Source organism: Herpailurus yagouaroundi, unplaced genomic scaffold (assembly GCF_014898765.1).
Source record: "Herpailurus yagouaroundi ecotype Mexico unplaced genomic scaffold, PumYag 77, whole genome shotgun sequence".
NCBI lineage: Eukaryota > Metazoa > Chordata > Mammalia > Carnivora > Felidae > Herpailurus > Herpailurus yagouaroundi.
Genome location: NW_024412388.1, coordinates 22,120,248 through 22,135,276, shown reverse-complemented (window position 1 = coordinate 22,135,276; position 15,029 = coordinate 22,120,248). Strand labels below are relative to the sequence as shown.

The following is a 15,029-nucleotide window of genomic DNA, read 5'->3' as shown; positions in this document are numbered from 1 at the left end:
CCATCCCGGGAGCTAGGGGAGGGTCCAGGCCCCGTGGCAGGTCACAGGGGCCCCCAAAAGGGTGGGGAATGGGTGAAGAAACGGCGTTCCTCTGTCCTCAGCTGAAGTGTCAATGACTTTTCAAGGGCCTTCCCCAAAGACCCCCGTAATCACCAACTCTATTATGTCACCTTTACCCTCTCTCCATCCCCCACCCGGGCACACTGTTCTTTTCACAATTGACATTTGTGCTTTTTCTAGTTTAACGCCAGACTCCACACTAGCTGCAAAGCACAGGAGGGCAGCCTCCTTATCTCTTTTGCCCACTCCTGGGTCCCGGGACCCAGGACAGTGCCCAGGACATTACAACCCTCCAATAAATGTTTCATTGAATCGGGTACTCAATAAAGAGAGAAATTAAGTAAAACAACTCCATCTCTATGAGCATCCATATCCTCCTCGAAACGAGTGAGGTTAATAATGACCACCCCCCCCCCCCACCCAGGGGCCACTGTCAGCCTCACCCTTCCCTACCTCACTCCACCTGCTGACTTGGGAGCTAGGGGTTCAAGAGGACACCATTCCACTGTACCAGACCCTGGGGATGCACAGCCAACAAGACAAATTTCTCTGCCCTCATGGGGCTCTCAGCTCAGCAGGGAAGAAAAATAAACAAGGCACTACAAGTAAGGAAAAGTACAGGGAGAAGAAAGTACTGCAAAGGAGAAGGATGGGATTCTGGAAACAGAAGAAGGCATGTGACCCCGCCTGGTGAGTTCCCCAAGCGTGGATGCATCCAGGCTCACTACCCACCGAGGCAGGGCAGGATGGGGAACCCGACCTCCCCCTCGCTGCCCCCAGCCCCACTGTCTCCCAGAACCACCCCTGCTCCAGGCTGCCTCCTTCCTCCCATGACGATGAGCAGGGGGGTTTGCAACTGGGTGTCAGCCCTCCCTCAGCAACCTCCTACCCAGTCCGTTACATTTAATGTGAACACCTCCATCCCTGCCAGACCTGCTCTGGCCCCTGACACCCCGCAAGGCAGACTGGGGGAGCCCTGAGGAGCAAAGTGCACCCTGAAGGCAAGGGTAGGATTTGGGAGGATGCAGCGAGGTGCTATAGAAGCAGGCCAAATGGAAGGAAGGAAGAAAGGGAGTCTGGGGGGATCCTAGGGGGTTCTGGGGTAGCCTGGAAAGGTTTATGGAGTAGCAGGTATTAGAAGTGAAGGGTTTCCCAGTGAGGCCCCAGCAGCGTCTCTGACCGATCCTCTCCTGGGTGACACCCCGCTCTCCTCGAGTGTAGATTTCTAAGGCCTCAAATACTATCTGCAAGCCCCCCAAATCTGATCACTCCCTTACAGCCCTCTCCAGGGCTCCAGACCCAGAACTGACTTCCAGGTCCCCCACAGGGGAGGACAGGAACTTGCTAATTCTGGGCACTGACTGTGTGCAAGCCATGGTGAGGCCCTTCACGTCCACGGCCATAAGGAGCACGGGCTTTGCAGTCAGGACTGAGTTCAGACCAGGCCCCGCCACTTACCAGCCGAGTGACAAGGTCAAGTTGCTCGATTACAGTTCCCTGATCTGTGAAAAAGGGCTCTGACCTGCTTCATGGGTCAGGATCCAAGAAGGAAATGTTCTCTGATGTATGCTGAGCACCAGAACGGTGCCTGGCACACAGTAGGTGCTCAGTAGCTAACAGATGGTATACGTAAAGGCCTTGGCACACAGTAATAGTCATCAAATGATGGTTTAAAATATTTTGCCTCAAGTAGCTGTGTAGGGACTAGGGAAGGGAGGAATGAGCTTAATGCCCTGGACAGGCCAACCCCACCTAGCTGGCACACCCTACCTCCAGACTCTCTGGAACTCTCTCTCTGCTGCCGCCTGCCTCAGGCAAGGGAGTCCTGGCCAGTTCTCCTTCATCCCCCCCCCCAATCCTACATGGCAGCTCCCGGCAGCCCTGAGATCCAGCACGAGCCCAGCAGCAGCTGTGAGGAGCCCAGGTGGGCAGAGAGTGGAGTGGGCTCTGCCTCTGGCTCCCCATGTGACCTTGGAAAGGTCCATGCCTCCTTGGGGCCTCAGTATCTCCAGCCTTCAATTGAGGTGCTTGGACCACAGCGTCCTGGCTGTCTGGTGGGGAATGAAGTGGGGGGATGGGGTGGGGGGGACCAGAGTGGTCTCTGGAGCCTCCAGCCCAGCTCCAACCAGAGGCTCAGCCTTCATCTGCTCCACGTACCGGCTGTTTATTTGGCGTTTTGAAGACAGGTTCTGTTGCTTTAAAAAGATTTAAAAACCACTAGACTAGATGTCCTTGAACTACCAGGCAGCTCTCGCCTTCTGAGCTCTGAGCCTCTGTTACAGTTCTAACTTTTGAGATTCTTCGAATCCCCAATCCGAGATTTCTGAAACTCTGAATTTCTAAGTTCCGGTTTCTCAGATGTGCCAGGATCCACGGTGCCCACTGCAAAAGGCACTAGGAAAGGCATCCCTTGGAAACACGCCGGACCTTGGAGGCCTGGGGGATGGGAGGGGCAGGCTCGGGGTCCAGGAAGACTCCACAATAATCAACAGTACCAGGGTCCGGGGCGAGCTGAGCCCAAGGGAGGGTGGGGCCCAGGAAGAACCATGGCTCAGTGTTCTTGGTTTGAAGGGCAGTGAGCACCCCCCCACCCGCCACCACTGCTCAGGGTCAACACCAAGACCCCAAGTTGGTCTGCAGGAGGCCAGAGATTCAAACTCGGGTGACCTCCACACCCTCCCCGCGGGAACAGCCTAGCAGGCACAGCAGGGCGGCACCCACTTCCAGCACCGCTCCTTGGCAGCTGGCGCGGAGCACCCTTCCCTAGATAGCGGCACCCGGCACCAGCCAGACCTGGGCTCCAGCCAAGCCGCTACAGGGCAGCTTCATTTGCAGAGGCTCTGGCTTCCCGTTGCCTGGATCGGGCCCGTCCTCAGGCCTGATGCCCAGGCTGGCGGCCTTCCACGCTCACCAGGCGGCTGCCCTCCCGGGCCCCGGCCACCGCTCCTCTCTGCCCACCAGTCACCGCTCCTCACTCACCCCTTACGGATGATGATAATGATGGCCCCCAGGAGAAGGATGAGCACGGCAAGTCCCCCCGCACAGATGCCCAGGATGAGCCCCATCTCCTCCGATCTCTGGGACACCTCCAGGGGTCGCTTGCTTTCCTTGCAGGCAGCTGGGGAGAATAAAGCAGACCAAGGGTCGGAGGGGAGATAGGAACCACCTACCCACTGCCGGCAGGGGCCTGAGCCCCAAGGAATAAACGAACACGTGCGATTCGCCCTCAGCTTACGTCCAGCCTTTCAGTCAGATCTTCCCCCTCACCATCTACACCCGCTGCACCCCTCTGCACCCGATCAGGAAGAGCTCCCCTTTCCTCTCTACTTTCTCAAATCCTGCCTTCAGTGGATGGAGGATGAAGGATGCCTGGGGCCACCCGCTTGCCCCCCAAGAGGGAGTGGGAGGAAAGAATTATGTACCTGGGTGTGTTCAGGGCATCTCAGGACGAAAGCCAACCCCATTACCTGTCTACACCGCAGGATCCACCTCCCCTCCACCACAGCAAAGGGGGCAGACAGAACCTTGAACCAGTGCCCAGTGCCATCACCCCCGTGGCCCAACCGTAAGGCTCCCCGTCCCTGTTCCAGGCCAAAGCCACTTCTGTGACCATGATCGAGAAGAGGGAGGTTAGCCCCGCTGTCCAGTATGGGAGAAGGAACCCTTCAGGTGGGGCAAATGGGGGCCAGGAAGGGAAAATCTTCCTGACCCCAGGTCTGACAGACCACCCTCCTCTGCTCCCATAGCCCTGGGTGATCAGGGCCTAAGCCCCCCAGAACCCAGAGGAGAGGAACTCGGTGCTGAAGGCCGGAAGGAACCCAGGGGGCCTTACCTTTCCTGGCAATGCGGATGCAATTCAGCCGGGTCTCCTGGAGGCAAAGATGGGGGGTCTCAGCACTGCCAAAGCCTGGACCTGACCCTCCCCATAGGGATCCAGCAGCTTGTCTGGAGGTGACTGAAACTAAAGACACCCCTCCCGGTAGCAAGGCCCAGGGTGGGGGTGGGGTACCAGGGAAGGGAGGGAATGGCGTGCAAACAGGGCAATGGCTTAGGAAAGGGGAATGAGTTCAGGGGGAGCAGGGAAAGAAACAGCGTGGAAAGGGGGCTTCCTCAATAATGAAGGCCAGGAGCCAGTTAGGAGGGGAAGCCTGAGGAGGAGAGAGCCAGGGAGGGAGGAGGCAGGAGAAGGGCAGGGCTTCAGGGAGGAGGTGGCTGGTGGACCTCAAGGTCTGGGGAAAGCAGGACCAGGAGATGGACCCCTCCCGGGAGACAGGAGCTTGAGACAGAGACCAGGGCCTCAAGGAGGGGGGAGGGATAGACTGGGGGCTTAGACATAAGAGTTTGGGGGTAAAGTCTCAGGAAGGGAATATGCTCTAAGAGAAGGAGCCTGAGGTCAGAAGGCTCAGGGGAGGGGGGCAGGGTTCCAGAGAGGGAGTGGGGCTGGGGGAGGGTCTCTGGCCTCCGTAGGGGACTGTTCCGGGCTCCAAGGGGTCCCCAGCCCGCCCCATCTGCGGGTCCCTCACCCCCTTCAGGTGGCTTGTTGCCTGGAAGTAGATGAGGTAGGCCTTCCTGGGCTCCAGCGGTGGGTTCCAGAAGCCGCGATAGGTCTGGTTGTCACCCACCGTGAAGGGCATGGCTTCTGGCAGACTGCTGGCCGCCAGTTCAGCCCCGAAGTAGTGCACCAGGCCCCGGGCCAGCGCAGCGTCAAAAGTCAAGGGTACTGGGAAGCAGTCCTGGCTGCCCGGCTCCCGTCGCAGCCTCCGCGGCCGCTCCTCCTCCACAATCACCTGGTACACGCTGCACAGGGGAGGGGACAGGGCAGTGGTCCCAGGCACGGGGAGAGCCATCCGGTGCCTAAGGACATGGGCTTTGGGGTCGGGCCCAGCCAGGGACTAATCTTGGCCCTGCCTCTTCTCACTCACTGGGCAACACACTTAACCTCCCTGGCCTCAGTCGCCTCCCTCTGTAAGATGAGCATGATCACAGGGCAGTCCCATGAGCTAAATTACCTTCACTAAGGCAGAAAGAACGCGGGCCCTGCTCCATGGCACCAAGCCCTACAGCCCCACCCTGAGTCCTCAGTGAGTGCTCCAGTGCCACAGGACCTGGGCCACCCCCCCCCCCCCCCCCCCCGGCTGCCAGCCCCCGCAAAGCCTCAGGCTCCACCACCATTACCGATGGCTCCCTTTGGGTCTCCGGAAAGAGTCTGACACAGTCCATTTATTCGTTCAGAAAGTATGCTAGGTGGGCCCTTGGGGACCTAGGCTTCCTGCAACTGACTTCCAGTTGGGGAGACAGTCACTGAGCAAGCAAAGAAAGCCACACGAATCCTGCATCACGAGTACCCTCCCAACCTGGAGGCAGCCTCGGGTCTGCAACTCTGGGCCTGTCACCTCCGGGTCCTGACAGCCGATTTGTGTTCCCTCATCTGTATTCCCTCTGATTTGTGTCCCCTGGTCCCGACCGGTGGGTTTCTATTTATTTTTATCAGTTTACTGAATGGCCTTTTGCTGTGAGCTCCTCCAAATCCTCCGTGGAACAAAGCCGAGAGCAAATAAATGAGCGCTGACAAATTTAAACATTTCCCGTCACAGCCTCGGCCACGTCTTGGCGTGTGACACCTATACCGCCAGCTGCACTCTGGGAAGGAGAAATGCCTTTTCCTGGCTCTCCAGCTGTTTCTTTCCAGCTTTGAAGCTGTAAGGGAATCACCCCAGCGCCCTGAGATTTGGGTCACACAGTTTCATTCTTTGTCACTAGCGCATTGCAAACACAAACCCGGGCCCCTCTCAGCCCCCATTTCCCTGAACCTCCCAGGTCAGGCCTCCCCGGCCCCACATCCCACCAGGAGGTGATAACAATCAACACTGAACAAAGCATCTTGACTAGGATGATCCCCATCGTGCAGACAGGGAAAGGAAGGCTCAGAGAGGTAAGGTCACACAGCCCCTATGCCTCTCCCCTCTCACCATGTTCCACTCCCCCCTCCCCACCCCACCTTGTCTCTGTCATCCCTGAGGGACACTGGACAAGCCCGCTCACAGGATCTCTCAAGAAGACCAGGAAAAGGGGCGCCTGGGTGGCTCAGTCGGTTAAGCGTCCGACTTCGGCTCAGGTCATGATCTCACGGTCCGTGAGTTCGAGCCCCGCGTCGGGCTCTCTGCTGACAGCTCAGAGCCTGGAGCCTGTTTCCGATTCTGTGTCTCCCTCTCTCTCTGACCCTCCCCTGTTCATGCTCTGTCTCTCTCTGTCTCAAAAATAAATAAACATTAAAAAAAAAAAAAAAAGACCAGGAAAAGAGAAGGCGCTGCTGGGTTTCCCAGCTCCCAGACTCAGCCACACAAGGGCCCCGAGACTCCTGCAAATGCAACATGCCCCTCAAACACCCTGACTTTTTCCTGAGTCTGGGAATCAGCCCAGGACAGGCTCTGCAGGAGCAAATGCAGGGGAGGCAGAGCAGGAGAAAGGGGGGAGAGGAGGTGAGGGGGGATTAAGGGCACCTGGGCAACCCACTACCTCCTCAGAGGCTCAGCAGGCCTCTCTCAGTGCACACTTCTTTGTGGAAGAAGGGGGAGGACCGCAGGGGCAGGGAGGCTCTGTGACTTCAAGAAAAGGCATAGGCTGTGCAGACAGACCTGGGTTCCAAACCCCAGCGCTATCACATACCAGCTGTGTGACCCGGGGGGGCAAGCTACTTAAGGTCACTGAGCCTGTCTACTGAAGTGTAAAATAAGGGTAACAATACCGACTCCACAGGCCGCCATGAGGACAAAATGGCGGGTGCGGGTAAAGTGGCAAACACAGCGTCCAGCTGACAGGAAGCACGTGTGCACATCCCACAAACACCCTCACGCTCTCTCACATACACACACTCACACCTCCACACCACACATCACACATACACACTGCGTGTCTTTATCATGTACACGCGCCATCTTGTCTCCAGCACCTTCTCTCCAGCAGAGGCAGCCTCAGCTTTCTCAGTGGAGAAGAAACTAAAGACAAGCTCTTAGCCACTCCAGAGCAATGGCCCTATCTTGCTGGCTGCGCTAGCCTTCTAGAATGCCCATCCCTGTGTCTCCTGGGAAAAGCTGGGAAGAAAGAAGGCCCCAAGAGTTTCACTTCTCCAAGATGTCTGAAGGAAGGCCTCCAGGAGAGGCCCGGACAGTCACCTCTCCAGGCTGGACGCTATCCGAAGATCTCATGACAACCTCCATCAGATACCCATGGGAGTGGCTGTGGGCTTTCCACCTGCCCAGGATCACAGAATGTCCTCCTCTGGACACATTGGGTCCTAAGTGGGAAACTGAGGGAGGACAGCTGAGCTGGCCTATATGGGGGGGCTCTGGGTCAGAGGATGAGCTTCTTCCCTATGGCCCTGACCTCCCACCCCTCCGTCTAGGCTCTCCCACCTGATGGGCGCACCGCGGCCCTGTGCCGGCCTCAGCAGAACGGTGATGGTGTTCTCAGACTCGCCCAGGGGTGATGGCATGTCGGCATAATCAAAGCTGGGAGCTGGGGAAGGAGACACAGACGTAAGCACGGAGACTGGCTGCTAGACCGGGAAGGCTGAGTCTCTAGCCTCCTGGACTCCCGTCCTCAGATCTCTTCCCCTTCAGCCTTGTTCCCTCTGGCCTGAGATTCCCTGACTTCTGACCCCTGAACTCAGCCCTCAGATTCCAGTCTCCTCACCCCTCTGACTTAATCCTCCCTGCCCCTGAACTTAATTCCTAAATGGTACATTCATCTCAGCGGGGGCCCTCCATAAACACTCCCAAGACACCGCCCCTCCTCCCTCTGCCCACGGAATCCTGGGATTCTGGGTGTCCTCTAAAGGGGCCAGGCTGGGGTTGGGCGGGCTCACCTGAGATGTTGGTGGTGATCTCGGTGAGTGCCGCCTGGCCAAAGCCTTTGCCCGTGCGGGCCCGCACAGAGAACAGGTAGGTGGTGCCCGGGTGCAGGTTGGAGAAGACGTGGTAAGTCTCGTTGCGGAGCTTGGAGATAGTACGTCGTGGGCCCGGCACATTCACCGCCGGGTCTGATGACTCAATGCTCTGATAGCTGATCTAGAGTCAGGACAGGCAGGTAAGTGGGCACAGGGATGGGGAAGGTCATCACTGGCCCCATAGCCTCCCGCCCATCATAGTTCAGGTGAGCTAAGGAGAAGGCTGGGCAAAGGGGGACTGTGGATGCCCATTAGCCCAGGCCCTGGACACCTTCACCTCTATTCTTTCAGGGTCCCTGTCCCCATAACCCACAGGGCACAGACTTTGACCAGTGGGAGGAACCTCAGTGATCATCTCTGTCCCCTACCCTGCACCTCCCTCTCCAAGCTGTGTGCCCACCTTCCACCAGCGACCCCCACTATAATGAGGTCCAAACTCACCTCATACTGAGTGATGAGGCCATTGGGTTCCTGGGGCTCCTCCCACTTGAGGAAGATCATGTCCTCCAGTGGAGTGAAGGTCAGGGACTCGGCTGCAATCCCACCAGGCACTGCGAGGGAAAGTGGCACAGAGCAGGGGAAAGCCGGCTTTGGAGCAGATACCTGAATTCAAATTCCAGCCTTGCTATTTCTTGGCTGGTATGGTCAGGCATCTCAACTCTGAACCTCAGTTTCCTCATCTGCGAAATGGAGATGAAAATAACCCCTCCCTCACCAGGATTAAGTGATGTGATGTACAGAAAGCCCCAAGGTAAATATCAGGAATTTCATATGGTTCAACCCAGTCCCAAGGACTCAAAGAGGGTAGCTGGCATTCTCATTACTGTGCAGGTGGCATTCAGCAGAGAACATCTGAATGTTCCAATTCTGTTCCAGTTGAATGGTTTTCAGAAAACACAGACCTTCGCCAGAGAAATGGAAACAATTGCATTAGACTGACAGGATTATGGGTAGAGATGTTTTCTTGTCTAAAAACTTCTGATTACACAAAAACTATGCTCAGTGTAGAAAATCAAAATGAGTATAAAGAAATTTAGTGGCACCTACAATTCTGTCACCTGGAGACACCATTTACATTTTAGCACAAACCCTTTCAGGTCTGGCTTTGCTTGTTTTTGTTCTAATGGGTCATGTCACCTTAACAGCAGCCACAGGGAATTTCTTCTAGGAAGAGAATGGTCTTGGGGAGACAAACTGATACACCAGTGTGGGGAAGCGGAAATCCTGAGGCAAGCAGAACTCAATGAACAATCACCGAAGCTAAAATGTTCTGGTTAAAATGAACAGTCAACAAGGCAGTCCATCCACCAAAATAATCAAATGAAAAAGACAATCCCAAGTGTTGGTAAGGATGCAGGCAACTGAAATTTCCACACACTGCATGTAAACTGATACAAGACCTTGGGAAAGCTGTCTGGAGAGATCTACGTATTATGAGCACAGATCCTATAACCTAGCCATCCTAGGCATTAACCAATCAGAAATGTGGGTATCTATACCACTCCTCCCCACACACACACACACACATACACACACCCAAAAGAATCTGCAAGTATTTTTCTTTACAGCACAATTTAAGTAGGATAAATGAATGTGGTACATTCACATAATGTAATAAGAAAGAATTCTCTGGAACCCTATACACAACATGGCTGGCTCTCTCAAGCATAAATTCTAGAGAGAGAAGCCAGTCGTAAAAAGAATACACGCCGTAATGACCTCCACTGATAGAAAGTTCAAACCAAGCAAAAATTAATCTGTTGGATTATAGGTCAAGGTAATGGTTACCCTCAGGAGGCTGGAAGTGGGAACATAAAGGGAGGGCTTCTGGTGAGCTGTTAATGCTATTTCTATTTAAGTCTATTTCTTTTAGAGAGAGAGCACAAGCAGGAGAGGGGCAGAGAGAGAGAGAGAATCCCAAGCACGCTCCACACTGTCAGCACAGAGTCCCACGTGGGGCTCGATCTCACAAACTGTGAGATCTGACCTGAGCCAAAATCAAGAGTCGGATGCTTAACTGACTGAGCCACGCAGGTGCCCCTGTTAATGCTATTTCTTGATCCGTGTGTGGGTTATCCTGATGTGTCCAGTCTGTGAGAACTCACTGACTTTACCTTAGTAAGTACATTTCCTAAAATTATTATACTAATACCTAAGTGAAAAGGAAAAAAAAATATTAAGTAATAGGCAGTTATTGGAGGGAAGGAGGAAAGGGACAGAGAAAGAAGAAATAAAGCCACGCAGTCCAAGTGAGGCCTGGTTGGAAGGGAGTGAAGCAGACACAACAACATACCTCAGGGGGGAGACAGGTCAACAGACTTTAACAACGAAGGAGTCAGATGTTGAACTTGAGGTTAATTGTGAAGGGTAGTAGAATATGCCACCGCAAAATATACCACCTTCGCATAAAGATTATTTTGAGCTGAATCAAGAAGCAGCAAGCAGACCCAAGAAAAGTTCTCTGCTCTCCCTGTTTGCCTAAAAGCAGGACATAAATATATAAAGGTGCTCCCATCCCCTCGCTACCAGGAAGGAAAGAGGTTAATCACTGAGACAACCCCAGACCTTTATCAGATCAGAAGAATCTACATGAACTTTACTAAACTTTACTAACTAGCCCTTATCTACCACTGGCTTCCCCAAATATTTGCCTTCACATAATCTGCTGTGCCTGAACTCTCAAAAATCCTTTTCCTCTGTCTTGTCATTTCCCTACAAATTCATTGTTCTTCTGTTAAGACACTACGTAAACCCAAGCTCTAACCACTCCTTTGCATAACTCATCAGAGAGTACTCCCATTTGTGTGTGTGTGTGTGTGTGTGTGTGTGTGTGTGTGTGCGCACGCGCGCGCGCACGAAATGCACAGGGTAATAAACTCCTATTTGGTTTTCTCTTGTTAATGTCTTTTCTCAGTGTAATTTATGTGGCCCCAACCAATGAACCAAAGACAACTAGAAGGAAGAAGTGAAGTTTTTCCTTCTCTGCATTTGCAATGCTTTAGGGTAAACCCTGCCCCCAGATCTCACTCCCACCCCCAGAAAATCCTCGGCACATCAGCACAGGGCACAGGGCATACACTCTGTCTTAGGTAAGTGGGACTTTGTGGAAATCAAGGGAGGAGCTGAATTTTGTGTCTGGGCCCTTGTGGTACAAAACAGAAAATTCCACATGTAGGGAGTCAAGAAAAATTATCCACAAAGGAGCTTAGGGTACCTAAAGATTTGCAGATATCTGGGGGAAGGCTTTGGACCTGTGCTAGCATAACAGCATTGCTGTTAAGAATGAAACTCTGGAGTGCCTGGGTGGCTCAGTCGGTTAAGCCTCTGACTCTTGATTTCAGCTCAGGTCATGATCTCACGGTTTGTGAGATCAAACCCTGCATAGGCCTATGTGCTGAGTATGGAGCCTGCTTGAGATTCTCTCTCTCCTTCTGCCCCTCCCCACTCATGTTTGCTCTCTCTCCTCTCTCTTTCTCTCTCTCTTCCTAAAAAATAAAAGAAAAAAGAAAAAAGAATGAAACCTCTTCAGCAGATAGCCAGGTTTGAAATCCAATTTCTGCTACCTATCTTTGTGCTACTTACCTGCACAATATTTTTTCAGGTACACATGAAATATTTATCAAAATTTAACAATATGCTGGGCAATAAAGCAAATATCAAATTTCAAAAGACCAAAATTAGAGTATGTACTCTGACCACAGAGGAATTAAGCTAGAAACCAATCACAGATAATTACGGAAATCTTAAAAATTTAGCAATGTAATTCTAACTCTTGAGTCAAAGAGGAAATCACAACAGATATTAGAAAATATTTTGAACTGAATAATAACAAAGAACATATCAAAACTCATGGGATGCAGCTAAAGCAGGGCTTTGAGGGAAATTTATAGCTTTAAATGCATATATTAGAAATGAAAAAAAATCTCAAAATCAATGACCTAATAAGCTTCCATCTCAAAAAGCTAAAAGAAGAGCTGATCAAATCTAAAGAAAGTATAAAGGAGGAAATGCAGGGGCACCTGGGTGGCTCAGTCAGTTAAGCATCCTACTCTTGATTTCGGCTCAGGTCATTATCTCATGGGTCATGAGCCCAAGTCAGGCTCTGTGGTTGGGATTCTCTCTCTCTCTCTCTCTCTCTCTCTCTCTCTCTCTCTCTTTCTCCCTCCACCTCTCCCCCACTCACATTCTCCCTCCCTCTCTCTCTCTCTCTCTCTCTCCCCCCTCGCCCCAATAAATAAATAAATAAATAAATAAATAAATAAATAAATAAACTTTAAATAGGAAATACTAGAAAATAAATATACAATAAAGCAAATCAACTAAGCCAAAAGCTGGCTCTTTGGAAAGATAAAAAATGGATACACCCCTAGCAAGAGTGAACAAGAAAATAAAGAGAAGACACAAATTACCAAACTCAGGAAAGAAAAAAAGGGACATATGCTATTGATCCTTCAGACATCAAATAAATATAATTAAAGATTATAACCAACTTTATGTCAAGAAATATGATGATTTAGGTGAAATAAATTCCTTAAAGCCCAGTACACCAAATAGATACAATTATAGAAAATCTTAATATTCATGAGGCTCCTGGGTGGCTCAGTCAGTTAAGTGTCCAACTCTTAGTTGGACAGTGGTCATGATCTCACAGTTTGTGAGTTCAAGCCCTGAGTCCAGCTCTGTGCTGCTAGTGCAGAGCCTGCTTGGAATTCTCTGTGTCCCTCCATCTCTCTCTGTCCTTTCCCCATGCACACATTCTTTTTCTCTCCAAATAAATAAGCTTTTTTTAAAAAATCTTAACACTCTAATACCTATTTTAGAAAGTAAAACTATTGGGGTGCCTGGGTGACTCAGTGGGTTAAGCATCCAACTCTTGATCTTGGCTCAAGTCATGATCTTGTGGTTTGTGGGATTGAGCCCTGAGTTGGGCTCTGTGTTGACAGTGTAGAGATTGCTTGGGACTCTCTCTCTCTCCCCCTCTCTCTGCCCCTCCCTCACTCTCTATCTCTCAAAATACATAAACTTTAAAAAGAAGAAGAAGAAGAAGAAGAAGAAGAAGAAGAAGAAGAAGAAAGTAAAACTGTTAGTAATTACATTGCCACAAAGAAAATTCCAGGCCCAGGGGCACCTGGGTGGCTCAGTTGGTTGAGCATCTGACTCTGGCCTAGGTCATAATCTCACTGTTCCGGAGTTCGAGCTCCACTTCGGGTTCTCTGCTGACAGCTCAGAGCCTGAAGCCTGTTTCGGATTCTGTGTCTCCCTCTCTCTCCCTGCCCCTCCCCTGCTCACGCTCTGTCTCTCTCTCTCTCTCTCAAAAATAAATAAACATTAAAAAAAAATTTCTTTAATTAAAAAAAAGAAAGAAAACTCCAGGCCCAGATGGCTTCGTTGCTAAATTCTTCCAAACATTTAAGGAAGAAATTATACCAATCTAGCCCAAGTCTTTCGGAGAATAAATATTAGCCATCATTACTTTGTTGTTGTGTTATTTTAATCTTCAGCAAAAAAATTTCTATGAAAATTTCAGTCTCACAGTGGGTGCCTGCGGGAGGCACTGAGTATCCTGGGAACCAGGGCTGGGACTCTTACCATCCTCGTCTGTCTGGAAGGTGACCTCCTTGCCCTCCTTGTGTCCCTCGGGGTTCGTGAGGATGAGCCGCACGTGAACGTTCCGGTAGGGGGGCAGGTTCTTGATGGTGTAGCGGCTGACGCCCCGCTCCATCTTCACACACTCCCGGATGGTCTGGTTGTGGCTGCTGCCCAGCGTGTAGTGATAGCACAGGGACACCGTGTACGTGTGGCAACGTGTCACATTGTAGCCCAGAGGTTCCCACTGCAACATCAGCTGGCGGGCCTGGATCTCGGCAAAAGCCAGGCCTTTGGGGGCCCTCATGGGTTCTGGGGAACCCGGCAAGCAGAGAGGAGAAGGTAGAGGAAGTGGGAAGAGAAGTGGGGCAGGAGAGAAAATATCAGTCAGCTGCTGAAATCATCCTTCCTTTGCCCTCAAGAGTTCAAGAGACCATCTAGAACAGGGAGTCGTGTGGTGGAGACAGGTGGGACCACATCTGAATCCTAGCTCTGCCCTGTGCACCTGGCAACATTGGCTGAGTCCCTTCACCTCTCTGAGCCTTAGTTTCCTCACCCACAAAAGGGATTAATATGCCCTACCTCACGGCACGGTTGTAAAGTTTACATGTAAAGCATGTGTGACAATGGCCACAAAAATGTTAGCGATAATTTTTTTTTAATTTTTTTTTAACGTTTATTTATTTTTGAGACAGACAGAGACAGAGCGTGAATGGGGGAGGATCAGAGAAAGAGGGAGACACAGAATCTGAAACAGGCTCCAGGCTCTGAGCTGTCAGCACAAAGCCCGACATGGGGCTCAAACCCACGGACCACGAGATCATGACCTGAGCTGAAGTCAGACACTTAACCGACTGAGCCACCCAGGTGTCCCCAATTTTTTTTTTTTTTTAATAACACAGTTCACCTCCTAGTTCAAGATCATCCTGGAAGACATCAGGACAGTCCGAATCAACCAAATGCTGTATTTTTCTTCATTTATTAATTCCAAGCTTGTTCTAAAAAAGCTTATAGTAGGGGCGCCTGAGTGGCTTAGTTGCTTGAGCGTCCAACTTCAGCTCAGGTCATGATCTCACGGTCTGTGAGTTTGAGCCCCACGTCGGGCTCTGTGCTGACAGCTCAGAGCCTGGAGCCTGCTTCAGACTGTGTCTCTCTCTCTCTCTCTCTGACTCTCCCCTACTCATGCTCTCTCTCTCTCTATCTCTCTCTCAAAAATAAATAAACATTAAAAAAAAAACTTTTTTAAATACAAAGGCTTATAGTGATACATACAATGCAATAATATATAGAAATCAGGATGATGGGGGAAATGAGACTCAAATAGTTAAATAATGCCAGAGAATGTTAGGAAAACAGAAATTCATGCCATGGGGTCCCATGCAGGTCCAAAGATAAGGTTCAAATTAAGTGGTGACTTCCCTGATTGCCAAAGCAAAAA

The 15,029-nt window shown here is 51.4% G+C and overlaps 1 protein-coding gene across 3 annotated transcripts in view; it reads right to left on the bottom strand.

Annotated features, from left to right (window-relative positions):
* Window positions 1-15,029, bottom strand: part of PTPRU (protein tyrosine phosphatase receptor type U) — an 82,980-nt gene that overhangs the window by 36,093 nt on the left and 31,858 nt on the right. For all 3 annotated transcript variants that reach the window (XM_040467193.1, XM_040467186.1, XM_040467197.1), the window contains exons 8-14: window positions 13,595-13,903; window positions 8,447-8,556; window positions 7,925-8,126; window positions 7,473-7,575; window positions 4,584-4,857; window positions 3,893-3,929; window positions 3,040-3,178 (exon numbers count right to left, since the gene is read on the bottom strand). In XM_040467193.1, the coding sequence (XP_040323127.1) occupies window positions 3,040-3,178; window positions 3,893-3,929; window positions 4,584-4,857; window positions 7,473-7,575; window positions 7,925-8,126; window positions 8,447-8,556; window positions 13,595-13,903 (1,174 nt within the window). The remainder of the gene's footprint in view (window positions 1-3,039; window positions 3,179-3,892; window positions 3,930-4,583; window positions 4,858-7,472; window positions 7,576-7,924; window positions 8,127-8,446; window positions 8,557-13,594; window positions 13,904-15,029) is intronic.